The 25,410-nt window shown below is 44.5% G+C and overlaps 12 protein-coding genes across 12 annotated transcripts; 7 read left to right on the top strand and 5 right to left on the bottom strand.

Moving 5' to 3' along the window:
• Positions 1-104: 104 nt before the first annotated feature.
• VTP01DRAFT_258 (uncharacterized protein) lies at positions 105-1,294 on the bottom strand (the record flags this gene model as incomplete). Its single annotated transcript, XM_069381056.1, has 2 exons — positions 105-1,108; positions 1,174-1,294. 2 exons carry the CDS (start codon positions 1,292-1,294, stop codon positions 105-107), a joined length of 1,125 nt encoding a protein of 374 aa, XP_069244678.1.
• Positions 1,295-2,651: 1,357 nt separating this feature from the next.
• VTP01DRAFT_257 (uncharacterized protein) lies at positions 2,652-7,803 on the top strand (the record flags this gene model as incomplete). The annotated part of the gene is made up of 8 exons (XM_069381045.1): positions 2,652-3,910; positions 3,964-4,841; positions 4,900-5,283; positions 5,341-5,402; positions 5,469-5,656; positions 5,716-7,013; positions 7,070-7,713; positions 7,771-7,803. The coding sequence occupies 8 exons, from the start codon at positions 2,652-2,654 to the stop codon at positions 7,801-7,803; spliced, it is 4,746 nt and encodes a 1,581-aa protein (XP_069244677.1).
• An 86-nt stretch (positions 7,804-7,889) lies between these two features.
• On the top strand, positions 7,890-8,141 carry VTP01DRAFT_256 (uncharacterized protein; the record flags this gene model as incomplete). Its single annotated transcript, XM_069381034.1, has 1 exon — positions 7,890-8,141. The coding sequence occupies one exon, from the start codon at positions 7,890-7,892 to the stop codon at positions 8,139-8,141; it is 252 nt and encodes an 83-aa protein (XP_069244676.1).
• A 1,534-nt stretch (positions 8,142-9,675) lies between these two features.
• On the top strand, positions 9,676-11,943 carry VTP01DRAFT_255 (uncharacterized protein; the record flags this gene model as incomplete). Its single annotated transcript, XM_069381023.1, has 12 exons — positions 9,676-9,708; positions 9,768-9,833; positions 9,890-9,987; positions 10,159-10,298; positions 10,368-10,461; positions 10,522-10,714; positions 10,773-10,856; positions 10,919-11,010; positions 11,070-11,279; positions 11,357-11,448; positions 11,512-11,682; positions 11,738-11,943. The coding sequence occupies 12 exons, from the start codon at positions 9,676-9,678 to the stop codon at positions 11,941-11,943; spliced, it is 1,479 nt and encodes a 492-aa protein (XP_069244675.1).
• Positions 11,944-11,992: 49 nt separating this feature from the next.
• Positions 11,993-12,543, bottom strand: VTP01DRAFT_254 (uncharacterized protein; the record flags this gene model as incomplete). Its single annotated transcript, XM_069381012.1, has 4 exons — positions 11,993-12,149; positions 12,218-12,253; positions 12,320-12,363; positions 12,445-12,543. The coding sequence occupies 4 exons, from the start codon at positions 12,541-12,543 to the stop codon at positions 11,993-11,995; spliced, it is 336 nt and encodes a 111-aa protein (XP_069244674.1).
• A 141-nt stretch (positions 12,544-12,684) lies between these two features.
• On the bottom strand, positions 12,685-13,485 carry VTP01DRAFT_253 (uncharacterized protein; the record flags this gene model as incomplete). The annotated part of the gene is made up of 1 exon (XM_069381001.1): positions 12,685-13,485. The coding sequence occupies one exon, from the start codon at positions 13,483-13,485 to the stop codon at positions 12,685-12,687; it is 801 nt and encodes a 266-aa protein (XP_069244673.1).
• A 133-nt stretch (positions 13,486-13,618) lies between these two features.
• On the top strand, positions 13,619-13,968 carry VTP01DRAFT_252 (uncharacterized protein; the record flags this gene model as incomplete). Its single annotated transcript, XM_069380990.1, has 3 exons — positions 13,619-13,756; positions 13,817-13,848; positions 13,911-13,968. 3 exons carry the CDS (start codon positions 13,619-13,621, stop codon positions 13,966-13,968), a joined length of 228 nt encoding a protein of 75 aa, XP_069244672.1.
• Positions 13,969-14,051: 83 nt separating this feature from the next.
• On the bottom strand, positions 14,052-17,090 carry VTP01DRAFT_251 (uncharacterized protein; the record flags this gene model as incomplete). Its single annotated transcript, XM_069380979.1, has 14 exons — positions 14,052-14,237; positions 14,309-14,528; positions 14,586-14,897; positions 14,955-15,074; positions 15,151-15,198; positions 15,250-15,297; positions 15,356-15,951; positions 16,040-16,140; positions 16,202-16,595; positions 16,657-16,693; positions 16,751-16,767; positions 16,846-16,897; positions 16,958-17,003; positions 17,081-17,090. 14 exons carry the CDS (start codon positions 17,088-17,090, stop codon positions 14,052-14,054), a joined length of 2,187 nt encoding a protein of 728 aa, XP_069244671.1.
• A 1,083-nt stretch (positions 17,091-18,173) lies between these two features.
• Positions 18,174-20,340, top strand: VTP01DRAFT_250 (uncharacterized protein; the record flags this gene model as incomplete). The annotated part of the gene is made up of 7 exons (XM_069380968.1): positions 18,174-18,438; positions 18,504-18,573; positions 18,650-18,671; positions 18,732-19,481; positions 19,558-19,579; positions 19,642-19,799; positions 19,864-20,340. The coding sequence occupies 7 exons, from the start codon at positions 18,174-18,176 to the stop codon at positions 20,338-20,340; spliced, it is 1,764 nt and encodes a 587-aa protein (XP_069244670.1).
• Positions 20,341-20,972: 632 nt separating this feature from the next.
• VTP01DRAFT_249 (uncharacterized protein) lies at positions 20,973-22,443 on the top strand (the record flags this gene model as incomplete). The annotated part of the gene is made up of 7 exons (XM_069380956.1): positions 20,973-21,260; positions 21,327-21,481; positions 21,540-21,609; positions 21,677-21,728; positions 21,792-21,916; positions 21,980-22,240; positions 22,300-22,443. 7 exons carry the CDS (start codon positions 20,973-20,975, stop codon positions 22,441-22,443), a joined length of 1,095 nt encoding a protein of 364 aa, XP_069244669.1.
• A 129-nt stretch (positions 22,444-22,572) lies between these two features.
• Positions 22,573-23,512, top strand: VTP01DRAFT_248 (uncharacterized protein; the record flags this gene model as incomplete). Its single annotated transcript, XM_069380945.1, has 2 exons — positions 22,573-22,826; positions 22,900-23,512. The coding sequence occupies 2 exons, from the start codon at positions 22,573-22,575 to the stop codon at positions 23,510-23,512; spliced, it is 867 nt and encodes a 288-aa protein (XP_069244668.1).
• Positions 23,513-23,659: 147 nt separating this feature from the next.
• Positions 23,660-25,288, bottom strand: VTP01DRAFT_247 (uncharacterized protein; the record flags this gene model as incomplete). The annotated part of the gene is made up of 4 exons (XM_069380934.1): positions 23,660-23,803; positions 23,862-24,524; positions 24,584-24,888; positions 24,955-25,288. The coding sequence occupies 4 exons, from the start codon at positions 25,286-25,288 to the stop codon at positions 23,660-23,662; spliced, it is 1,446 nt and encodes a 481-aa protein (XP_069244667.1).
• Between the last annotated feature and the right edge of the window lie 122 nt (positions 25,289-25,410).

The raw sequence follows: 25,410 nt of genomic DNA, 5'->3' as shown, positions 1-25,410 counted from the left end.
GCGGGGGAGCGGGGCCATCTCCACATTTTATGGTCTTCCGGTCCCATTTAGACGTCAAAAAGCACATTTTGGATGTAGAAATCAAAAGCAAAAGAACGTTTAATTTACATAAAAGTGAACGCAATCCATGCGAGCACTGCAGTGATTACAATATCTATCATCTGTGCAACAATGTATAATGTGCAAAGTTTGCCCAGGCTGCGAATGTTCTGTTTCATATCGTTCAATTGCAGGCCGAATCCAATGCTGACAAAGGATAAAGTTGAAAACCATTCAGAAACGTAAAAGCAGAAATCGTTGACTGTCTGGCGCTGTTCAGAATCGCCTCCAACGACGGTGTTGAATAGCAGAGCTGTAATGATGAAACCAAGGACAAATTTTGGAAAACGTTTCCATAAAAGCACATATGCTTTGTCCTGTCGCATGTTTGGTCGCAATAATCCTTCTTCATCGCGTTGATTTAACTCATATTTGGACCATCCCCAGGCCATGATGACGGATATAGGTCCAATAAGGACATTTTGCATCATTTTGACAATGGCAGATGTGTCGATGGCTTCCTTGTTCCCGTAGATACTTGCCGACGCAATGACACCTCCGGTTGAATCGACACAACCACCAAACCAGGCGCCGCTAACGGTTGGTGACAAATCAAGGCGATGGGCGACATATGGAAGCGCAATGATGCTGGGAATGGTGAAGATGGAGATAATAGCAATAGGCATCTGCGTTTTGTAAGGACATCCCATGCTCGCCCCTAGGGCAATTGCTGCAGATGAACCGCAAATAAATGTTGCGCCAGACAAAATGATCGCAGTTTGTCTATCGATCTTTAGGAATCGCCATCCAATAAAGGCAACAACCATAAAAAGAGATGGCGTATCGAGCCAGCTCACAAACAATGCGCGCGGAGCCAGTGGTCGAAGAACAGATATATCGATGCAAAGGAGGACCAAGCTGATTGCAATGTAAAGTTCCGTTTGGAGGGCGACTTTGAGGAAATTTGGCAGTGGACGGCCGGGTTTAATCACGTCGAGGGCATTTCGTGCAAAGAAACCAATGATAATGGCCCAAATGGAAGCGCCCAAACTTGCTTGTTTCAATTGAGCTAATGCAGAGTGTGCATTATTCTTCACTGTTATGGATTGTAAACTCTCTACAAAGCATGCTTACCATTGCTAGCGAGAATTTTGCTGACAAGAGCAATGAAAAATACGACAAGATATCCCAGGGGGAACTGCCTCCAGCCTGTTGCCTGGATAGCGCCCATGCATATCCACAATAAAATGCCCATGGCAAAGAACAGAACAATAAGACAGTAGTTTCCAGTGGTCGCAAATGTTAGGAACGGATTGTGTGTCCAAGTTAGGAAAGTCGGTTCTGGTATACCGTGGTGGACTGCTGAAACGACACAGCCAAAGAAAATGAGGCCAATCCAACATGACCACCATTCCTCAGTGTTCCACCAAAGTAGCCATGCCTTGTAGTTTTTCGCATTACTCTCTGTTTCTGTTGATTTCGAGGATCCGGCTTCCTGGTCGTCGACAATGAATGTGTTGTGTGTGTACTTTGTTGCCGTGGATTTGCTTGTTGTGGCGCTGAGCTCGCCTGTAGCAGAGTACTGGCGGCTCTCCAGGCGATATTCTTCTCGTTCTATTGTGTCCGTTATCGTGCGAAAGTTTCTAAAGACTGCGGCATAGCACCCCGATCATCGTTTTAAATGTCAAAAAAGGGCCATCTCCGAATAGAATTCGCAAATTCGCGAATGCGCAATATTGCGCAATGTATTTCCGGCGGAGCAAGCCGGCAAACACATGACATGATACATACTCCCTGGGATAATTCCAACCAAAAAGGTATAGATGGTGCCAGCTTGCATCCAACCGAACGGTTAAAAGTTTGGCTCAGTACTGCTCAGCATCTACCCCTGGTGCCTTATTAGAGATTCGTCAATTCGATAGTATATCGTTCCAAAAACAAACAAGTGCAGTTACAACAGTAATTAATAACGGAACGAAGGATCCCATACCTCGCAACGACAGGATCTTATGCATCTGGAAGAATGGAATGGTGATATTTGAGGAATAATGCAGGTTTCTTCACGATTTGATAGGGAAATGTAGGCGGACCTTTCTAAGCAGAACATACAGGAAGACTTTTCGATCCGCTTTTCAATGAGTGCACGTCTCAAAACATATCATGACCAATTAATCATCTGTTTTTAGAAAGAGTTTTCGATCAGGCGTTGTTCACTATGCGTGTCTCAAGTCATGTTATGGATGGCCAATCCTTTTGGCTACTTAAATCGGACTGCCCATGCATTCTTCCATTTTTTAGTGTTAAAGTCTTGTATTCTTATTGTTGCAGTAGTGTTACACTTATTTCAAGTCAGGATAGCCAATGACATTTTGCTATAGATATAATGTCTTGTATGTATTTGTCTCAAATAAGACCTTTAGACCTACCTCTATTTTCCTTGTTGTGCACGGATATTTCCCATTTGGCATTTTACTTTACGCTTTGCGTACATCCTCTCAACTCTTTGATCCAACTTTTAGCTTGTCGACTCAAAAGCCGACAGAAGTGGCAATGCAACCCAGAAAAAGAAATTACACTGTCGGAGGAGGTGGCAACGCGTACAACGCTTTCTTATGCTTACTTCTTTGGGCGCGTTTGTGCCTTTCGGTCGAATCCACGTTGAACGTCACCCGCATTTGGTTGAAGAAGTTAAACGGACGCGTCAAGTTGATTTCTCTTCATTGTCAAAACCGAATGCGGGTAGCCGCAAAGCAGGACGGGGCCCGCAGTATCGGCTTGTTCCTCTTGATGATCGACCGTTGAAACTGTTTGACGAACGTTTCGATGAAAACCTTGAATGGAAAACTAAAAGCAACAGAAAACGAGTCGTCAATGTTGCATTTAACGTAGAAGAGGAGCTTTATATCGAGAATTCAACAGTGGTTTGGAGCCGGGAGCGACAAATCATCCAGAGTCTAAAGTATCAGCATGAGCAGCAGCTTGTGGAGACAGCAATGTTTGCATGGTTTCCGTTTGAAGTGGCAAGCAAAGGGGAGAAGCGTCCGCATTGGACTTATGCGCCGGTCGTCGAGTGGGAAAGACCTGATGATAGCTTACATGACTCATCGTCTGATGCTGTGCTTTCTGTCTTGTCTTCAACACCGGTCAATGAAAGGAAACGTAAGACAGCAAGTGACACGTCTAAGATGTCAAGCTTTTCAGATCAATCACAACAAATATTACGACGTGGATTATGTGTCATTCTACATGATACGATCAAGATATATTTCTCGGATGGACTAAAGTACTTTGTCAATCTGCCTTTCCCGGTGCAGAATGCTTACCCTCTTGAAGTCGGCTTGCTACTCGAACGAAAATTCGGCGAAGTGTTGGACGATTTTGAAGAGCTATCTTTGTCGAGACCGCCAAAATTCCTCAGCGTTACCAATCCACTCTGTGAACCAAAACCCGTGAGCATGAACGATGACGGAAACAACAGGTATCCACCTTCTGATACGGTCGAACTTATCTTTACAAGCATGGTTTTGGATCCCACTACCTCAACGCAACGCCAGCTCGTGCTCCTTTATGACAGCCCCAAAAATAGCCTCGCGGTATGCTTATACATGGACGAGCATCAAAAACGGCAGACACCAAAGGTTGTCACGCCAGCAAAGAAAAGGCCTAAACCGACAAAGAACAGAAAGCAGTCAAATAAGGACTTTGGCTCGCCAACGACTCAGCCTGCACCGCTCACTCGAAAGGACTCGCTAGCGCAGTTCCATGAAGATTTGAGTTCGGATACGGACCATTTATATGGGTCTGAAGCCGGAGACAGTATCAGCGAGCAAGCGGAAAATAATGGATTGACTATAAACACCATATTTGAGACGTAAGTAGATTAATCTTTGGCGCATTTTCAAGCAAGATATTGACAATCAGCAGAGAATCTGGTCGTCCAACTTCAGTCTTTATCGCGCACGATATTAGCGGAAAAGAACTGCTATGTATCATGAGGAAAGAAAGCAGGCAACTGTGGGGTATTGACGTGCCATTACTCTTTTCTCATTCTCCCGACCCAGTCGCTTTCAAGGTGAGGGCGACTTCAGCTGCCGCTGTAAACTCTCGATCCGGTTGCAAAGATATAATCATCATCCGTGACAACAAAGTCCAACTCCTGGTCGATTACAAACAACAGATGCTCTTACCATTGAAGCTGAAGACGGAGGAAACACGATCACCGCAAAACCTCATCGACGTTACAACGAATCGACTGAGTATTTCCTTCGCTGGAGGTCGCGTAGCACGCTTCAAAGTGGATATTGGTCCTCGTTGCGCTCTGGTACAGGATGCTATGGCTGCACTGCACTGTGCTTTGTCTCCGGTTCGCTTCAACGCGTTCAGGATGCGATTTTTGGAAATCTGCTTTGCTACTATAGAAGATCATACCGGAAAGAGCAGAAGCATCATTGAATGGGAATGCTTTGTGGTTACGCTGCTGTCCTTCTTTCCAATTGCGCAAGATACGAATGAAATGACCGAGACCGATTATTCTAAGGGAGATATTGAGCAATACGATTTGGACAGACTTCAAGAGTTGATAGAACGCGCACAAGTACCGGAATTTGAAGGCATTACCTTTACGAATGAACTTGACGCAATTATACGATATCTGCATGTCCAATACGAAAACTATCGTATTTCAAGGTTGAAGAAAGACAATCGAAGGCGGCTAGGACAATTACTGGTGATACTTTGCAGCCTTGTATCGGCCCGAAACTGGATTGAGGCATACGTGCATGATGGCATCGTTGATCCAGATTGTAAGTTTAAGAATATGCGCGTCTCTAGTTACATCTGATTAACACGTATCGCATTAAGCACTCCAGATAACACCATTGCAAGGCAAATTCCCGATATCCAAGACACACCCTCCAGATATTATTTGCACATTGCTGTATCACCTACAAACAGCAGAAAAACCGTATAGACTAGAGGGTATATTTCTTGTATCAAGATTGATACCTCTGCCAGGGGCTGGAGAGCATTCTTACTCTTTCACTTTACGGATGGTCTGGGGACTATACGAGGCCTTCAACACCGGTGGCGCCGAGCTTTTGCTACTACGAATGGTTCAGGAAGATTATCGTCGCGCAGACTTGTATAATCTGGAGCCACTCATCGCGGACCCGTTACTCGAAGTTCTGGATAAGCTTAAGGAAAATCCTGTACTAGGATGGCCTCGTGAAGCATACGAGATCATAGGTACAAAATTCATGTTGGTAATGCCGAGTCGTTGCTTATGATACACTCCATTTATAGAGCGCAGGGACATGGCTGAACAATTAAAATGTACTTCCCATCAGAGCGATCCAAATGCGAAAGTGAGTTTCCATTGCTAAAATAGAATTCAAGAGGAAAATTCTAATAGAAATCGCTGTGGACGATAGCATATGGAATTCCTAAAACCAAACAAAGGATCTGTAACAGCCAACTCTAAAGGCAATAGAGATGGCACGCTCGATGACTATGCGGAACGGTTGCGCTTCGGCAAACGTGGAGTGCTGGAAACGGTACGAAGCACTCTGGATGTAACGCGCTTACCGGAAACAACTGTGAACAGTAGACCTGATATAAGGTAAAGCTTAAATTTGTGATTCAAAAACTTACACTATGTTTACTTATTATTGAAAACAGCAGCGAGGAGCTAGATTCTGATTTTCAGAACCATGTGCAGAATTTAATACAAAGAACGGTAGCTCTCGGCGTTGGAAAGGGAATCTTCTCGTTCGGCACTTGCAAACCAGATCCCACCAAGGTGTTTCCCATTGATAGCTTTAACTTATCAGCCAAAATACTTCCATTAAGGAAGGTTGTCGAAGCAGACGACAAACTATGGGTGGATAGCTACCTTGACTGGCCACAATTTCACCTTGGTACTGCCGCCGGATTATCACTTTCACTGAACCATGATGTGGATGAATCTTGGATTAATTTCTGTATGCCTCCAGAATTGAAACCTCAGCATGGCGGTTTCCTTCTCGGGCTCGGATTAATCGGCAAGTTGAGGCAGCTGCCCCTCAATCAATGGATAGCATATGTTGGCTGCAACTCTGAGCTAACAAGAGCTGGTTTCGTCCTCGGGATATGCGCGGCATATGTTGGCAGTAAACATCCCAAGTTAACCAAGTTACTTGCCATCCACATACCTTCTCTGCTGCCAGAGAACTCTCCCACTTTGAAGGATACCATATTATTGCAAGCTACTTGTTTGATGGGTATAGGACTCGTCCACGTCGAATCTGGCGATAGGACATTGTGTGCTGCCATGATAAACGAGATGGAACGCTACGCTGCAGGTGACCCTTCAATCATGGATTCAAACTATGAAAGCTGCGTTCTTGCAGCCGGATACGCTCTAGGTCTGGTTGCTCTCGGCAGGGGTAAAGGCGACGATATAACGGGATCAGGAGACCTCAAGATCAAGGACAGACTACTTCGATTGATGACAGGCCATTCATCTCAGTCGAATAAGAACCATGCAAAGGCGACAACAAGCGGCACTGCATCGAGAAATATTAATCTGGATGCAACATCTATTCCAGCAACACTGGCGCTAGGTCTGGTTTACCTAAAAACAGAGGATCGTGGAGTAGCCGAACGACTAGAGATACTGGATTCAAGACCTATTCTCGATTACGTCCGTGCAGACTTTCTCATGGTGCGCACTGTTGCCAAAAATATGATCATGTGGAATACAATACAGCCATCGTCTGAATGGATCGATAACCAGTTACCAAGCTTTCTGGCACGCCAGGAAGACGAAGTGGATATAATGCCTTGGCAGGTTGAAGTGGGCAAACAAGCGAAGTATAGTATCATCGCTGGTGCCTGTTTAAGTATCGGTTTACGATATGCGGGTTCCTGGAACATGGATGCATTCCAGTGTGTACTTGATCGCCTAGATTGGTTTGTTAAACTTTCGAGAACTGCAGGTCAGTAACGAGTATATGTTAGCTGACAGTACTCTTGCTGACTGACGTTTAAATAGCTGTTACTTTCCAACAGCAACTTACAAAGAGCGCCATCAAGACATGTATCAACGTGACTGCAACGGCAGCAGCTATGGTTATGGCTGGTACAGGAAATTTCAAGCTAAAAGAGAAGCTTCAGCGACTTCTCCAGAATACTGGGCCGCATATTTCCTACGGCGATCACATGGCAGCAAGTATGGCCCTTGGCTTGCTATTTACTGGCCTGGGCGGCTACACTCTGAAAACAACGAACGTTGCGATTGCCGGATTATTAGCGGCATTTTATCCGTTCTATCCATCATCGCCAGATGATAACCGATACCATATACAAGCTTTTCGGCACCTTTGGGCCCTTGCTTTCGATACCAGATGGTTGACTCCATATGATATGGACAACGAGACACCTTGTCGCGTACCATTAGTCCTGACAATCTACGATCGTGACGCTCCAGTACCACAGGCGGAACGGAAAACACGAGAAGAGAGAGTCATAGCGCCTGTGATGGTACCCCCTTTCAGCCAGATCAAAAATGTCAGAGTAGACAGCCCACGATATTATCCATTATCGGTGCCCATGGATGGGGGAGAGTATGCCAAATCTCTCGCCAAATCCGGCATCTTGTATATACAACGTCGACCGCAATGGCCCACCTACGATGAGGTAATGTATATCCTCCGTTGTCAGATCATCTTTATGTTGACAATTCTCTTCTCTTAGTGCCCTGTTGATCCTATGCTTTGGAAATGTTGACACCGAACAGCTTTTTCGACCGGTTCCATGCAGATAAGCAAATTTTACACAATCAAGCATTTTCATATAAAATATATTTCTATCAAATGTTTCCTGCATTGCTAAAGTGGTTTGAGTCGATACGGAAGCGTAACGTCCGTGCATTTTGCACTAAAAATTATCAAATACGCTCGTTGTACAGAATGCAGCAGCATGTATATTTAGAACTTGAGGGAACTGGACACGGCATCAATAGCGAAATTATTGTCAGGAGAGCATTAGCCAGAGCAGCTTCAGTATCACTACTTTCCAGAATGTATGGTTCCACCACGCGAAAGTGCTTAGAAAACCTGTCTTAACTTACTGGCTATGATAGCATCCATTTTTTATCCAGAGACTAGCTTTATTACATCGTCATTCTATGCTACAGGAGTAAGATCCATTCACTGTCTCGGCCGTTGACGCGTGCAGGTGTTGGTTAAGATAAAAATGCGTCACTAGTGAGCGCAAGTGTGGAGGGGCGACGCCGAGTTTGCACCAAAGGGTCCTTAAACCATTACAATCATAAGCAAAAGAGAACAACAGATGAGATCTATCGACATCAGAGACCATGATGGAAGGAAACCTCGACTTGGTAACCGAGAGAGAGAGCGCAAAAGGCTGCAAATCGCATCCGAGCAGATGACGAAAGAAAGCCTCGACTCGATAAGCTAAAGAGAACAATACAGACATTCATAGACGCCAGAAACGATGTTAAAAGCAAGGCGCGACGTGATATGCAAAAGAAAGCAGTGGAGAGATGTTCATAGACACCAGAGCGCGTGATCAGATCAAGGTTCAGCTTGATAAGACGAAGAGTATAGAGATGTTCATATGCATGCTTTATTCTACCATCAAGCAGTTAGTTTGTATGTTAAAATGAGCAGTATTCCAGCTTACCTTCTTGATTGTTTTCATTGATTTCTGTGAGAGAAAGAGGAAGAAGAGAAAAGGAGCAGGGGTCGTGCCATTCACGCTCATGGCAATAAAAATTTTGCTATCAGAAACAATAGCCCAAACGGCTATATGCACATATTCCGAAAGGTTTTCGAGTAGTTGAGCATGTAAAACTGTTTCCCAGTATGGAATCTTTTGACAATCAATTTCAATCATGTAGAACGCGTATTTTATCGACTTGAACCCCACAGATCGACCGTTTTATCAGGTACACAACAGTATATCTTCGGGATCAATGGAAACCGAATTCAGATGGAATACCAAAAATGTGGAAGCGAAGTCAAATATGGAGTTGGGCTTCACATCACAAGCTTAGTGATGCCCGTGTGATACAGGCTCAATTCATTGCCCTAAATTCATATCATTATCCGGAATCGCATCTTGGTGCATGAAAGGACCAACTCTGGGAGTACAGTATTGATCCGTAAAATGGAGTTTAAAAGTTTATATTCAAACAATGTGTTGGTAGAATTCAATGTAATAATAAAACACTTGTTGGACGCTCCTTGCGTCAGGTGCTGAATATTCAAAAAAAGCTGTAAAGTCCCAACCCTCAGATTAGTGTCTGTTCTGTCTGCCAAACTCCAAAAGTGAACATTAATTTTGTAGCCCATGTCCTGTTATACACTCTTCTATCCAACGCGTGTGGAAGGTGTATAAATTAATTAATTGTAGTTCACGATGAACAAAATAGCAGAAGTCTCAACTACAAAAGCGCTACAACTGCCAGGAAGAACGTGTCTCCACAGCGAACTTATGAAAATGGAGGGCCAAAGAGCCAATGACAGAAGAGAGAATATTTAAGGATTAAGTGGTTAGTGATAGAGAGTGTGTTTAGTGATTTTTTTTTCGGATCTTGTAACTGTCTGCACTGCTGCTTAGGCACCAAACAATACTATGTGGGCAGAAGCCAGAGCTAATGAGAAAAAGGTAATTGCAATCAAGATCCTAACTATTGCCATGCTTTTTCTTGCTAAGAGTGTGCGTAGATCAAGGAGCTTATGGTCGATCACAAGAAGCGTGCAGAAAGGAGGCGCGCGTTCTACGAATCTAGAGTACGTCCGTGTATGCTCTCAAGACTTACACAGAGAATAACACGCTTCGTTTCTAGCTTGGCGATCCGAAGCAACTTTTACGTGTTATCGGCTCTTCCAGTAAGCTGTATCCGGATGCAGAGCAGTATTATTATCACGAAAACCCTGCGAATTTGTAAGCTGCAAGACAAATATGACACCGATCGTTTCATCATTGCTAACGATAATTGCACCTTTTCTTTCAAAGGATGGCGTGGCAAGGAGACGAGGAGACCAAGATTGATAGGCAAGAGTCTTTTTGATGCATGATAGGGGAGAAGCTGTTTGTTCTCATTTTGAGCAACAGATTTGATGTTCGTGCATTGTTGGATTTTATTCCCAATGTGAACAAAGCAACCCAAGTGCTGCCCCAAGAAGAGAAGGATCTCATGGATGAATTAAACTTTGAACGATATCACGATCTCGTTGAAGCCGAAAGACTTGATGGTATACAATAGCACAAACTCACGTTTTCCTAAACCAGCAATGTTAACATTATCACAAATCAACCTACAGTGTCAGAATATGATCGCTTACAAAAAGTTGAAGAGGAATGGACAAAATTGCTGGATAGGCACAAGGCGCTTCTAGCTATGGTGAATAACGATCAGTAAGTGCTTTGACAAAAAATGGATCAAAATTTCACTCGCATGCTTAAAACGCCTCAAAGCAATAAGAGTGATAAGAACCAAGGTTTTGCGTACGATTATGGCACGAATAATGATGAAAGCAACGAACCCAACGAAGAGACTGAAGAAGAATCTCAGCTGTTGAAAGATATCCTTTTCCATTTCCGTTTCACGGCTAACACTATATTGAATCCACTATCCTTAACAGATAAATATACAGGCCGACATTCTGCAGTACGTTGATGAGCTGACAGACAATGACAAGAAGGTTCTGGATGAAATGGCAAGAAAGTATAACATCCGGCATTATGCACGGTTTCTGCGTATAGCCAAGAAGGATCGCGACAATCAATTGCGTGAACTCAGAGTACGGCAGGTAAATCGTAAAATTGCACTTTTCGCTCTGGTTTTTTTAATATTTTACTTATCATAACCCAGGGCAAAGAAAAAAGCAGCAAAGAAAGTAAACGATCAAAGGATAGTCGTAAAAAGCGAAGACGTTTGAAACGTAGACGAACTGCACGGTCAAGGTATGGGCATGTTTCTATGCGTGTCAGGATGATTCAAACAAAGACTTTTTAATATCCAGTGACGATGTGGAAGAATATGAATCGTACACGGAAAGTTCAGAGAGCGAGGCATCCAATGAAGAAGATGAAGAAGAAGAGCAGCCGACTACTACTTCTGATGTGATCATCGAGTTTGGGTCCTCGACTTTGCCGCCGCCACTTTCCATGGAAAGCAAGAAGAACGACCATGCTTCCCGAGCCAAAACGCAGCGTGAAAACTCTCGTGAAAGGTTAACACTAGATTTTGGACATTTTCCCTTTTCATTGACAAAATTTCTGGGGACCATCAACTAATGTTGATATCTAGTAAACCCATTCCTACCAAGCCAGTGACACAAAAGAAACTGACACCAATGGAAAAGCTGAAGCTCAGAATGCGACAAGGTTTAGAGAGACAAAGTATGTTTTCTTTTGTGACAGTGACGTTTCTATTATCTGACCGTCAACCGCCGTTTATTACAGTGACATCCGATGAGAAAGAAAAGAAAAGAGAGGAACGGGAGCGAGAATTAGATATGATCAGAGGAACCATGAAAGAACCGGCGCAGGAACGTGGTGCGCCTGAACCATCGAATTTAGCAGCATCGTCGTCGTCACCGCCTCCAAAGAAAGCAAGGTACTACTCCCCTAGCGGTTCCTCCTCTTCTTCTTCTGGCTCCCGGACACCGTCACCGTCACTTCGTGCCAGATATCGGTCGCCTAGTCCTCCCTCAGCCCGTCGTGAGCGGACGAGATCGAGAAGCCGTTCAAGGTCAAGGCTGCGATCTGATCGTTACAGGCGACGCAGTCGATCTAGGTCTCGCGAGCGAGCAAGCAGAAGCCGCCGCGAATATAGCAGCAGATGTCGTTCTCGTTCCAGATCCAGGGATCGGTACCGAAAACGATACTAGCTGATTACTATCTGCATTTTATTACTATTATTGCCGACAATACATTTGTCCATTTACTGCACAAGCTTGAGAAGATTCTTTTCCAGAATATATTTTCCTTCCTTGTATTTTTGCTGTTCCTCGTATGCTTTGATGTACTTCCAGCCAAGTGTCGTTGAGCAGCGTATACATTTGATGGATGCGATACGATGTCGTCCGGTGGTCATGGTCCTATTGATTTCATCGGTCTCAACTGTCAGTAGCTATCATTAAAAAACAGAAGGCATGAAAAAGGTTACCTTTCGAGATGTTCATCACCCTCTCGGATGTTCACACTAAAGTTCAGTATGAAAGTGCGTGTGAGTGTCATTATGCAAATCCTACCGTATTTAAATGTTTACACTCTATGGAACAAGTAAGCTTGACCATGTTGACCTTGGAAATCCTAGCGGCGGAATGAATTAGTTCTATTTGTTCTCTCTTACATACACAACAAATGCGTGAATACAGCGATGCAAGAACCAACCTTCGAAATGACTTTGTCGCCGGTCGAAAGATGAGATCGACATTTCGAACATCCATACACCTTCTTGCCGTCAAGATAGACTCGATACTTTAGACCCATCGGGAGCCGGCAATTAAGTAATCAACTCAAGTCGCAAGGAGACAAGATTAAAAAAAGAAAGAGAATAGGAATACGAAAGGGGTCGGGAAGGGTTAAGGTCGGTCCCTCATTTTTTTTTTGAACATTCTGGTGTGTCAAGTTTCATGCCGCAGGAAGGCGACCGGGATTCTGCCAATGTTGTCGGGCCGCCTCCGCCAGCAGCCAGCTTTTGACTAATTCCAGATCTTGTGGACGGGACAGTCTATGATCTCCGTCTGGCACCACCTGCAAAGTGAGTTTTCGATTCCGCTGCGTTTTGGACGATAACTTTTGGTAGAGACTCCAAGCATGATTGATATCAACATCGTGGTCCTGTTGACCGTGGATCAGATGGACGTCGCAGTTGAGGGTATCCAAGGAAGTTGGATCATCGAGGATAAGCACAGGCCGGGAATCGAGTAGAGTGTGAATAGGAATTGCATAGTATCCATCCTCGGCATACGCAGACGGACGGTGCCATACATAATTTCTGTTACTGCGATGTTCCTCTGGCACTTCGCGCTGCAACCAGCGCTCCGTAAAATCAACGCCTCCTCCTATACCAAGTATGCCTCTCACTCGAGTACGCAGACTTTGCTGCGACCGTGTGGCGATCAACAACGATAGCCAGAGTCCCATGCTCGCTCCAATTAGATAGAGAGGCCCGCGCGTGCACGTTTCCAGGACTTGACATCCATCCTCAAACCATTTGTTGACGGATTCGTCTGGCACGTGGTCCCAAGTGATAAACCCACAGTTTTGCTCGACAGACAAGTCGTAAATATAGTGAGCTTTCTTGGACGCAAGAAATTTAGAGCGAAAGCCGGTGATGAAACAGAGTGTCGGGTTGTCCGCGACAAGAGATGATCGTTGCGCGTACCTTAGCGCGTGGTTGAGTTGGCGAACAATGGTTTGTGGTATCATCCAGGAGTTTTGATGTAAGTAAACAAAAAGGTGGACAACCTGGAAAAACGCCCGCGCCTCGCTGGAGGGTTCTTTTTTGAGACGCCGCCGTCCCACTTCTTGCTTTCATGCGCTCTTGTCCTCAACAACTATAATGTCGGAAAGCAGCACTGGAGGCTTTGGCCACTGTCCTCGGCAACACGATCAGGAATGGAAGCAAAACCAGCAAGCGGCTGCGTATGCATTGCAGCATTATTCAGTTCTAGCACAACATGCGTTTCAAAAGGGAGAGGTAACTAGAACGCGATCTGTCGATATACGGCGCGACTCTTACCAACGAAAACAACTGCAGTCACCAGCTCAAACGAGGCTAAAAATGATGCGGTAGCGTATTGCGAAGCTGGTATACAATATCCGATGCATCTAAACACGATTGGACAAAACAGCATCGTATCAGGCCTGCCTGCTGAGAGACCTCCAGAGCCAAAGTATCGAAAGAAATGATCAATCAACAGAAGAATTTTCATTTGAATTACTTTTCAAAACATGCAAAGTTTAGATAATTACATCGGTTCAGTAAATTCGAACTAGACTCGAAGGGGTTGGCATTTTTCGACAAGTAGCAAAAGGCATCTAACGTAGCTAACAAGTGCTTCAGGTTGACCAAACTGATCCGGAGCTCCGAGTACCTGTTCGACTTTCCAGTGAGCCGTCTTGCCCACATCAAGGTTCAGATTGGACTTAAAGAGCTCCTTGTGCAAATCGTAATAAACCTTTTTTTTTTTTTTCGCGGAAGCATGTATGAAAACCATGTATATTCTGCTGACCAGAGAATCCAACGTACCTGCATTTCATACCAGACTTGACCTTTACCAGTCATGCCAAGGATCTTTTCAGCACCGTAATTAGCGGTCTTCTGAGGCTTCAAAGGAATCTTTTCGACTCTTGTGATCTCAACAATAAACGGGAAATGGATGCGATATTTAGTCGTTTGTTTGTGATAGATATAATCGACTTCGAGGAAGCCAGGTACATTTTCATAGGTCATTTGCAAAGTCATTGGACTGGAAATAAGGAAAATGTTAGGCAAAATGCATTCATAGCATCGAAAAGTTACGTACCTGATAGAAATCTTTTTAATGAATGTCGTGTATGGTTTAACATCGGTTCTGCCCAGCTCCTGAGCCGACAGAGAAAACTGAAAGTCAAGTTTTCGATCCAAACAGACCCAGTCGATTTCCGTGATCTTTTCCTGACTCAAGATAACTTTTTGCAATTCGACAACACCTTGACCCATGACGAGGGTAACAGGCTTTGCTGGGATGGAAGGAGAAATACGAGCGTGGCAATGGATCTCGAAATAGGCTGCTCGACTGTAATGTCTTGGTAGGAAATCCGAAATGCTACCGATAAAGTTCTCGGACATCGTTGTACTTTGATATAATCGTTAGTTATTAGGATTGAGTGGAGAATAAGTTAGACAGACGTACATATCATTGAAAACAGGCTTGATGCCATGCTCCTTCATCACAATGTCTTTAATGTCGAGTAGCTCCCAAATGCGAGTTTGTACATCTTGCGTCATATTTGTCCACAGAACTTTACCAAGCCTGATTGGAAGCGATATTATGGTCAGCGTCTTGTATCAGCAATATATATATATATATATATGAATTCTCCACTCACTTGGCCTCTAATCGAATTTCGCCTTTAATGTAACGGGCACGGTTCAGACTATATGGAGTGTTAGAAATGCACAAGAACATGAAGCTTGTATTTACCTACCCTTCCTCCAATGCTGATTTGATGTTATTCAAGTTATACTCTTTTGCTCTGGAAAGCTTGCCATTAGCAACTGGCGAATAAAAGATGCTCATGGCATTTTACTTACAATTCCAGCATGCTTGTGGCCGGCGATGGAGTGTTTTGACTCGACTTTTGCGGGCTAACTCGTAAAACCCGACGTACTTGCGGTCTGCCAGGCGTATGTACCGTAGGTAACGCTGGCTTAGCGCGGGAAGATGGCAAAGCTGGGAAGTCATCCACTACAGGTGAAGGCGTTGAGGTTGCTCTTGTGCTATATGTAGGCGTAGATGATGGTGAAGGTGAAGGAGGAGAATATGAGACTGCTGATGCGCGATTGTTGGTGAAGCTCCGGTTTTCGCCCCACAGAGGACTTCCATCGGGAGGACCTACGCTGGGAGGGCTACGACTCGCCGTAGCGGGTGACATTTGTCTGTTGTTCCATCGCTCCTGGCTTGGAGAAGGTCGTATTTGTGGCAAGTGCGGCGGTCTTCCAGGCCACTGTGGCGAAGGTGGCGGTAGAATTTGAGGTGCATCCAAAAGATCCTTTGGTTTCTTGAACTGGTTAGTATTCGGATCCTTGAAAACCGGCAAAAGCACGTAGAGAGGTTGTGGCATATGATCAAAAATATCCACGTAGTCTTTATATGCATAGCGGTTCAAGTCGCAAAAGTAAAGACCGTACTGAGGCGAATGGGTGGGATAATGGATGCACGGGGTAACGATTGGCTTTTTCTTCCGATTTTTCTATACAATTCAGACCAATTAGTACCTGGAAAATCCAAAGCATGAGATATCCATTTACATAGATAGTCTGAATATTTTGGAATCTTTGAACAGCATCCTCTACACAGTTTTGCGTATAACCTTTCACTATCACATCCTTGTAAATGCAATTAGCTTCTATTACCGTGTATAGCAATTTTCATTTAACCTACCCTTCCTTCCAGCGTACACTCAGTTTCTGTCGCATTCCCAATAAGCGTCAGATACTGAGCAGGCTGTAAATTTGGCAATGGCGGTCCAATAAGAACTTCCATGGGATCCTTGATGTTTTTCGCAATAGTAAAAACGCCGGTATATTCCTGTAGTTCATCATCACTATCTCCTTCATCGTCGTAATCAGGACGACCGACAACGACCGAAGTCTTTTCTTCCTTGGAGCCTTCACCGTCGAGTAGAGGCGGCCTGCCAATGACAGTAGTTACAGAGCTAGCAACAGAAGCCGAACGCGAAGCTGGAGACGGCCTTTCGATAGGCTCTGGTGGTTCAGGGTCGGTAAGTTTTCGGTAAGTACCATCCACCATGTTGTCATCGATCGCTCTGTTCTGTAAGCATCCGGTAAGCATCGGTAATAACGATGAAGAGTTCCTAAGATCGAGAACCTACGAGGAAAGGCAGCAAACCACCGGAAATCTGTTTCATGCTATGGACAAGTGTTAAAGCAAACATGCACTTTGGTGACAGTTGATCAAGCGCTTACCAAATCTCGACAGATTGCTGCGATCCAGCCCTGATATTAAAAAACTACTTTCTTTTTTAGCACATTCACTTTGCATATGCAGCAGCTCAACGAACCTGTCCTCGGAAATCAAACTCGATCTCGGCATCTGCCTTCTTTGCTAATTCCCTAAGACAATAAATTTTAGCGAGGGTGCTCCCAGAAGGATCAATCGATTTTGACACGTACGAAATGCTGCGCTCATATTTGCGGTAGATCTTTTCAGTTATGTACGCTACCGGGTATATTTTGCAATTCGCTTATCGGGAATGTGAGCAAACATGAAGTTTGAAATGTTCAATTGTGACTTACGTTTGACCATACCGTATGGAGCGCGTTGTAAAGAAAAAAGATCGAGTTTTGACACCTGGTAGCCTCCAGTTTACCAGACATTTCTAGCTCAGCTATGGCGGCATTAAATCAAATATTTGAATTTGTCTCGCATGGCCGTAGCAGGTGGGAAGAAATATGGCTTTTCATCGGGCAAGAGTTGTGTTCGTGGACGGTTCCACAGATAGATAAGCAGAGGATTCAAATGCAATTACAGTAATATTTTACAATAGACTAGCGAGGATATGCTAGTATGGTTAATTATCAATGGATAATAAAGAAATAAGTAAGGTACTATCAATTGGAGCAAATGCGATTAAATGTTTATTCTTGAATGCCTTAGGGTGATAAAAGGAAGGGTTTTCATTGTTTTTCATTTAAAGTCAAAAATCAGTACGGAAAGTCCGCACATCCGCACGATGGAACATTCCTGATTGCACCGCCAGGGGCATTCCCATTCCCCGGTTCGATAACACTATCCACCGCACAATACCCGCCTTATACAATGCTTTGTCTATCAGGAAAACAGCATACCTGAAGAATCTGTGATTGGTGCTTTGAAACAGCGATAGAAAATTCGGATCCAGGTGATACAGTCGTGGGACAATTCCTGCCTTTCTCCCGATCCGACCTGGATTATCCAAGTTTGAAAAAGGTCTTGTGAAGACAAAAGCTCGAGAGGGTCCAAAAGAAGAAGGCAAAGGAGCAAACACCGCACTTTCCACCAGGTTGGGTCCCACGGTCATGAAGTATGGCTGGTACAAGGATAAAGTTTATTAGGGTCGAGTTACGATTCAAGTTCGTTTCTAGCCGTGATGGCTTTTCCACGGAATCCTTGGCTGATTTTTTTTGTCAAAATGTACCAATTAAGTTCAAGCGAAAGAAACACTTCAAGAATTACAAGAAACCGGCGACACAGTGCATATAAAACTGTGGTACTTTGGCGAAACAGCATGCGTAGGCGCTACTGGTCTTCCTGTGTAGCAGAATATGTAAGGGCTGCATCGCACATTGCATGGAAACGCATTCACTGATAAAACTTTTGTCTCTTCTCCTGCCTTGATACAGTCAGACAATGGATAGTGAAAAGAAGCTGGAAAAGGAGACATATGCCGTGGAGCACGTTGTGGAGGAAGAGCAAACCGAATTCGTCCGCGGCGAAGATGGTGAAATGTATCCTGTCCCAACAGACAAGGACTGGAAAGAGCTACGCGAAGTAGCTGATTCTATTCCAAAGTCTGCTTTCTTGGTTATCTTGCTCGAGTTCTGTGAGCGATTCACCTACTACGGCCTGAGTGGTCCTTTCCAAAACTACATCCAACAGCCAGCCCCGGAATCTTGTAAGTAAAAAATTTTTCAAATTTCTGGCTGCGTCGCACAATCTCAACATTCTTTGGAATAACAGATCCAGCAGAAGTCCCAGGTGCCATGGGAAAGGGACAGCAGGTCGCAACTGCTTTGACAACATTCTTCCAGTAAGATTATCTCTACATTCGATTGGCCTGGAAAAAGTCAGAAATGTACTTACATAACCTACTTTGTGCTTCCTAGGTTTTGGTGCTACATTACTCCTGTAATTCATCAAGTAATATACTTTGAGTTCTCTGCAGTGAGACTGACCCTCAGTATTTAGATAATTGGTGGCATAATTGCCGACCAATGGTTGGGCAAGTACAACACTATCCTCGTATTCTCTGGTATTTACATGGTGGGCCTTATCATCCTTACTGCTACCTCGGCGCCGGTCGCAATTGAAAATGGAGCAGTATTCCCTGGGTTCATCGTTGCCATCATCATTATCGGTCTCGGAACTGGCGGTATCAAAGCCAATGTTTCCCCGCTCGTTGCCGAGCAGTATCGTGTCCAAAAACCTTTTATTCGCACCCAACAGAAACGCAACTGGCTTGGTTTCAAGGCTGAGGGCACAGAACGTGTTATTGTCACTCCTCAAGCTACATATCAGAAACTCTTCAACATGTTCTATTGGGGTATCAACATTGGTGCTCTCTCCGGCATCTTTACGACCCTGCTTGAAAAGAACATTGGTTTCTGGCCCGCGTATCTCCTTCCGACATGCATGTTTATTCCAGGCATCTTGGTTGTAGTGCTGGGAAAAAAGATGTACAAACAAAACCCACCTCGTGGAAGTATTTTCGTCGAAGTCGCCAAGATCATTGGCCTCATGCCCAAATACGGTCTTGAAGGATGCAAACCTTCCGTTATGAAGACCGTTAGCCCTTCGATGATGTACAAGATTACCTGGGACGACGTATTTATCGACGAAATGCGGCGCACATTCAAGGCCTGCATCGTTTTCTGCTGGTATCCCATTTACTGGCTTTGCTATTCCCAGATGGTCAACAACATTGTTTCCATGTCTGCTGTAAGTATTAAACTGAAACACTTCTCGATAATATTATGAAAAACTCACGATACCTTTCCTTCTTACTATGCATTAGACAATGCTTACCGGCGATGTGCGTAAGTAGCTATATGACTTGACTGGAATTAATCTTTAGCATTTACTAACTCACCAAGAATAGCTAATGATATCGTCCAGAACATCAACCCGTTGACTCTTATCATTACAATTCCTATCATGGACCGAATTTTCTATCCACTTCTCCGCCGTTTTGGTATACCTATGCGCCCTATAACCCGTATCACTGCAGGATTCATTTTTGCTGCAGGAGCCATGGCTGTAAGTTTGCAAACTTGTATGCACTCGAAAATGGAGGCGTTTTAGAACTAAGTCTTGCACGCAGTACGCGGCAGGTATCCAATCGCTGGTTTATAGCAGCCCACCGTACTATGAGTATCCGACTGGTAACGGCAAGAACAACGTATCGGCCGCGTATGTCATCCCGGCCTACGTCCTCATTGGTATCTCGGAAGTGTTTGCTTCTGTGACGGGTCTAGAATACGCTTACAAGAAAGCCCCTGCCATGATGAAGTCGCTAGTTATGGCACTTTTCTTATTCACCAACTGCTTCGGAGCTATTCTGGCATTTGCTCTGGTTTCCGTTGCCGAAGACCCTAAACTGGTGTGGATGTACACTGGTATTGCCGCCGCTATGGGCCTCTGTGCTCCACTCTTTTATCTTATCCATCACAAGAACGATCGCATCGATATGCAGGAAGATGCCATTGGACGCAGTGAGGACGAGCAAGCCAAGTATCAAGAAACGCGCGCTGACAATGTTCAAGAATACGAAGTTGACGAGGCACAAGCCGCCAAGTAACTTGTAAATGCCATAGCTCGTAAATTGTCCTTTTTCTTGTACAGTATACATATTTTACCCGCCGTTTATCCATACAAAATACTCTTGTTTAATGTAATAAAACAAAGTGAGCCTGATACGCTTAATCTTCAGACGAATTTCATCTTAATCAATAATTGCATTACTAATGATTAAAGTCAGAGCGAATTTATTTAAGCACCTTATGTGTCGAAAGCTCATCTTCAGTAGATAAACCATCGGCTATCATCAAAACATCGAGAAATTCAACCGTAGCCCCATATCAAGGTACAGAGCAATTGCTGTGTGTATGAGCATAATTTCAATTGTAAAACGCTTAGAGTCCGTTCCTTTACAGTCTTGAGACCCAGCGCTAGCTCGCCATATTGCCAAAGATACGAGGAATAGAAATATATTGTAGAGCAGCTTCCAGCTTTCATCGAATAATCAAGAAGAGAAACAAGACTTCTAGCACGGCTTGGAGGAACAATGCCTGGAGATATTCGGGCTTGATTGCGGGTTCGCCGGATTACGACCAGATTGGCGGGCTTAATATTCAAGCTTGAAATTGATCTCCAGCTCTCGTTTCCTTGCCGTCTCTCCTTTCGACTCCATTCACATCCCAGACGCAATCGATGCCGCTGCGAAAGAAGCGCAACTTTAAGAACCTGACGCTTGAGAACTCGCCCGTGGTAGTAAGTCCACAGGGCCAGTCACTGGACAAACGGCGTTCATCAGCGCGAAGGCTGGAAGAGGAGTACAGCAAACTATGTGAACAACTGAGCGATTTGGAGATTGGCCTTGAGCTGCGACTCGACCTCCGCCCTGAAGACTTTCAGACGATCGATGAACTTGGCAGAGGCAACGGAGGCACAGTATGCAAAGTGTTGCATGTTAGGACAAATACTGTAATGGCTCGGAAGGTACCGAATCCAGGTCCCAATCTCGGCGTTTACATGAGGTCTAAAGTTGCTGTCATAACCGGATAGATTATCCACGTGGAAGCAAATATCAACGTACGAAAACAAATTATGCGAGAACTCCAATTTATGCACGACTGCAACTCTAAACACATTGTGAGCTTTTACGGCGCATTCATGAATGGAGGCGATATTTCGATCTGCATGGAGTATATGGACATTGGGCAAGTATACGGTGCAATTTCTTCAGGAACATCCTTCTAATTTACAGTATCATTCTAGATCACTTGATAGGATCTACAAAAAGCATGGACCGATCCCGATGGACGTATTAAAAAAGATTACTTATGCCGTACGTTTCTAAAAAAGGAGGCGATCATCAAAAGTCTAGCAACCAATATGACAGTTATTTTGTTTAGATTGTCGATGGATTAATCTATCTTTACGATGAACATCGAATTATTCATCGAGGTGAGATTGATGGCTGCAATGTACATTAGCTGATGGAATGCGTGAGTAATTAATTAATGTTAGATTTAAAGCCATCCAATGTGCTCGTGAACTCCCAGGGTCAAATTAAACTGTGTGATTTCGGTGTCTCAGGGCAGCTCATTAATTCCGTAGCGGACACATTTGTTGGAACGAGTTCGTATATGAGTGTACGTTATTAGCATACTTGCAGATATGCAAAGGGACAAGTAACTTACCAATGATAACTTTAGCCCGAGCGAATCATGGGATCACCCTATTCCGTCAAATCTGACGTTTGGTCCCTGGGTATCACCTTGATGGAGCTAGCCTTAGGAAGATTCCCGTTCCCACCGGAAGGAAACGCACTTTCAATTTTCGAACTCTTACAGCATATTGTAAACGAGCCCGTTCCACAATTCCCACCCAACAAATATCCCAAAATCCTTACCGAGTTTGTTGACAAGTGTCTGGTAAAAGATGTCCAAGAGAGAGCGACTCCAAGCGATCTGATGGTAAGCTCAGTAATATCCAGGACGAGCATAGTTGATGGCTCTAACCGGTCGTTACTTAGAAACACGAGTATCTTGTAACTGCTGCGCAGGAGAAGGTCGATCTAGTAAAATGGGCACAAAGCGTTGCAAGCGCACCAGACAGGATAGACTTGTCAAAGCTACAGCAAATGCCTGCAAATACACCAAAGCAGGAGGCAACTTGAATATATAATAAATTGATGGATTTCAAACCAATATGCAATTCATTTTGTCTGAAATTAACCGATCGTTGCCCGAGTAAAAAAGTTCATCCTCGCTGCAAAGAAAAAATTGAGGCAATTTTTCCTCCTCCTATGCCACGTTACACGCGATGGCTTCGACAGTTACTTGCAGTATCCGATGGAGATCCAGGTCTTGCCAGACGGCAGCTGGCATGGCTGATGGGTAAGGTGCACAGTGACACCCAGAGGCTAAGCGAACGCCGCGTATTGCTTGATCGCTACGTTCGTGATTGTGTCCACCGTCACAAGCCAATACAGTACATTCTCGGCACGCAGCCTTTTGGCGATCTCGATATAGTTACGAAACCACCAACGCTTATTCCCAGGTACATCAATTGAAACTGTATCTAACTATTTCTATGTCTTGTATATCAAAGTATTGAGCATGATTATCATCAGGTGGGAGACAGAAGAATGGGTTCATCGACTGGTTACCTTGCTGGAGAAAGAGACCCAGAAGGATCCATCTATTCCATTGAGCATCTTGGATATCTGTACCGGCACTGGATGCATTGCATTGACATTGGCTGCTCATCTAAAGAACGCGAGGATATTGGCTACGGATGTTTCTCAGGCAGCCGTTGCGTTGGCAAAACATAATAAGGATATTCACGCATCAGAGCTCAAGGGTACAGTCGAATTTAAACTTCTGGACGTGTTCGATGATATCATGAAGCAAACCGGACCGTTCGACGTAATTGTATGTAATCCTCCATATATCACACCGAAAGAATACATGGAACTTGATCCAAATGTGAAAGAATGGGAAGACAAAAAAGCATTGGTGGCGGATCAAGAAGGGACAGCGGTGCATCGTCGCATCATTGAATTATCCCGAGTGCTGTTACGCAGAGATAGCTCGCGACTGACGGATACACCGCGTTTGTTGATGGAGATCGGAGGCACACATCAAGTATCCCCGCTTTGGCAGTTGCTGCAGGAGAGCGGATTTGAGCATATCGAAATATGGAAGGACTTGGCTGGCAAGGACAGAGTTATCGCGGCCAAGTAGTCTCTAATATATATTCTAGATCCCCCAACTTATGGTTCATGTCAAACTACATCCATTCATGCTTTTGTTTTATAACGAATAATGCACATTTTCTATATCACTTGTTTCTTCGTTTGCATTAATTACAATACAGATACATAACCAAATTTACACAGACAACTCGGCCTTGGTGCGTTCTTTCAAGACATCGGCGTAAGGTGCCAATGCGGGGTTGACATGCTTTTCAATGAAAGAATCAACCTGCTCTGGAGCACGGCCAATGAAGGTAGATGGATCCAAAAGCTTGGGAAGCTATATTTGCGGGCAATTTAGCATTGTGCGACTTTCAAATCATTTATAGTGTACAAACCTCATCCCAGATAGGCTTGAAGTATTCGGTCTTCTTGATACGCTCAATCAAATCGTTTTCACCGCCTTCCATCTTGACGACATGTGCGGCCTGGTGGGACAGGACACGGATTTGTTCGTGGCATTCTTGACGGTCTCCACCCTTCTTGACCATTGCCATGATGACGTTTTCGGTAGCCATGAATGGCAATTCCTGGTTGATGCGACGCTCAATGACCTTGGGATAGACAACAAGTCCTTCAGAGATGTTTTGCAACAAAGTCAACAGGATATCAGTAGTCAAGAATGCTTCAGGCAAGGAAATTCGACGAATAGCGCTGTCATCCAAAGTACGTTCCAACCATTGAACGGCGCTGGTCTGCAAGGCATCGTTGACAAGCATCATGAGGTGGCGGGAGAGAGAGCAGACACGCTCGCTGCGCATAGGGTTACGCTTGTAAGCCATGGCGGAACTGCCAATCTGATCCTTTTCGAAAGGTTCCTCGATTTCCTTCAAGTTGGCCAAGAGACGAATATCGGTAGCCATCTTGTGGCAGGTAGCACCGAAGCCAGCCAAGGGGTGAAGAACGTCAATGTCGATCTTACGAGAGTAAGTCTGACCGCAGACAGGGTACGCCTCTGTGAAACCAGAGAGTTCTGTCACGAGTTGATCCAATTGCTCGACCTGATCAATTGTATCATCGGTTACGATTTTTATCTCGAATATGACCTGATTTTATTTACCTTCTCGTGGTCACCGTTGAAAAGGGCCATGAATGAAGCTTGGGTACCAGTGGTACCCTTCACACCTCGAAGTTTGAGATCGTTGCGTGCACGCTCAAAGTTGCGAAGGTCCCATAAAAGTTCCTGAATCCATAGTGTGGCACGCTTACCGACGGTTACGAGCTGAGCAGGCTGGAAGTGGGTGAATCCAAGAGTAGGCAGATCACGATATTTGTGAGCAAATTTCGACAAAATATCAATAACATGGACAAGTTTCTTGATGATAATGTCATATGCATCTCTCAAGATAATCAAGTCACCATTGTCTAACAGCGAGTGTCATGTTCTCAGTTTTCCATGCAAACAAAGTTGAAGAGGGATCGCATTCTCACCTGTGACATAGCATGAAGTAGCACCAAGGTGGATAATACCAGCGGCCTTGGGTGCAACTTGCCCAAACGCATGCACGTGAGCCATAACATCATGACGACGCTTCTTTTCTTCAGCAGCAGCAACAGCATAGTCAATGTTGTAAATGTTGGCCTTCATTTCTTCAATGGCTTCGTCGGTGATATCGGTCAAGCCCAAACGTTGCTCGGCGATAGCAAGGTTCAACCAGAGCTTGCGCCAGGTCGAGTAGCGCTTGTCCTCGGAAAAGTTGTATGCCATTTCCTTGGAGGCATAGCGAGAAGTCAAGGGCGACTGGTACTTGTCGTGAGTCGACATGGTAAATGAACGCGGAATAAGAGCCTAAAGAAATGCGGGATTTATGAAAACTGGGAGTGGCGCGATTTTGTAGATCTTTTGTGGCTTCTACTACATCAGTGAGCGGGGCCAGTTCATGCAAT

Source organism: Rhizomucor pusillus, assembly GCF_041956525.1.
Source record: "Rhizomucor pusillus strain CBS 183.67 unplaced genomic scaffold VTP01scaffold_1, whole genome shotgun sequence".
In the NCBI taxonomy this organism is placed as follows: Eukaryota; Fungi; Mucoromycota; class Mucoromycetes; order Mucorales; family Lichtheimiaceae; genus Rhizomucor; species Rhizomucor pusillus.
The sequence above is the reverse complement of the archived record's forward strand: the minus strand, read 5'-3'. Positions and strand labels throughout refer to the sequence as shown.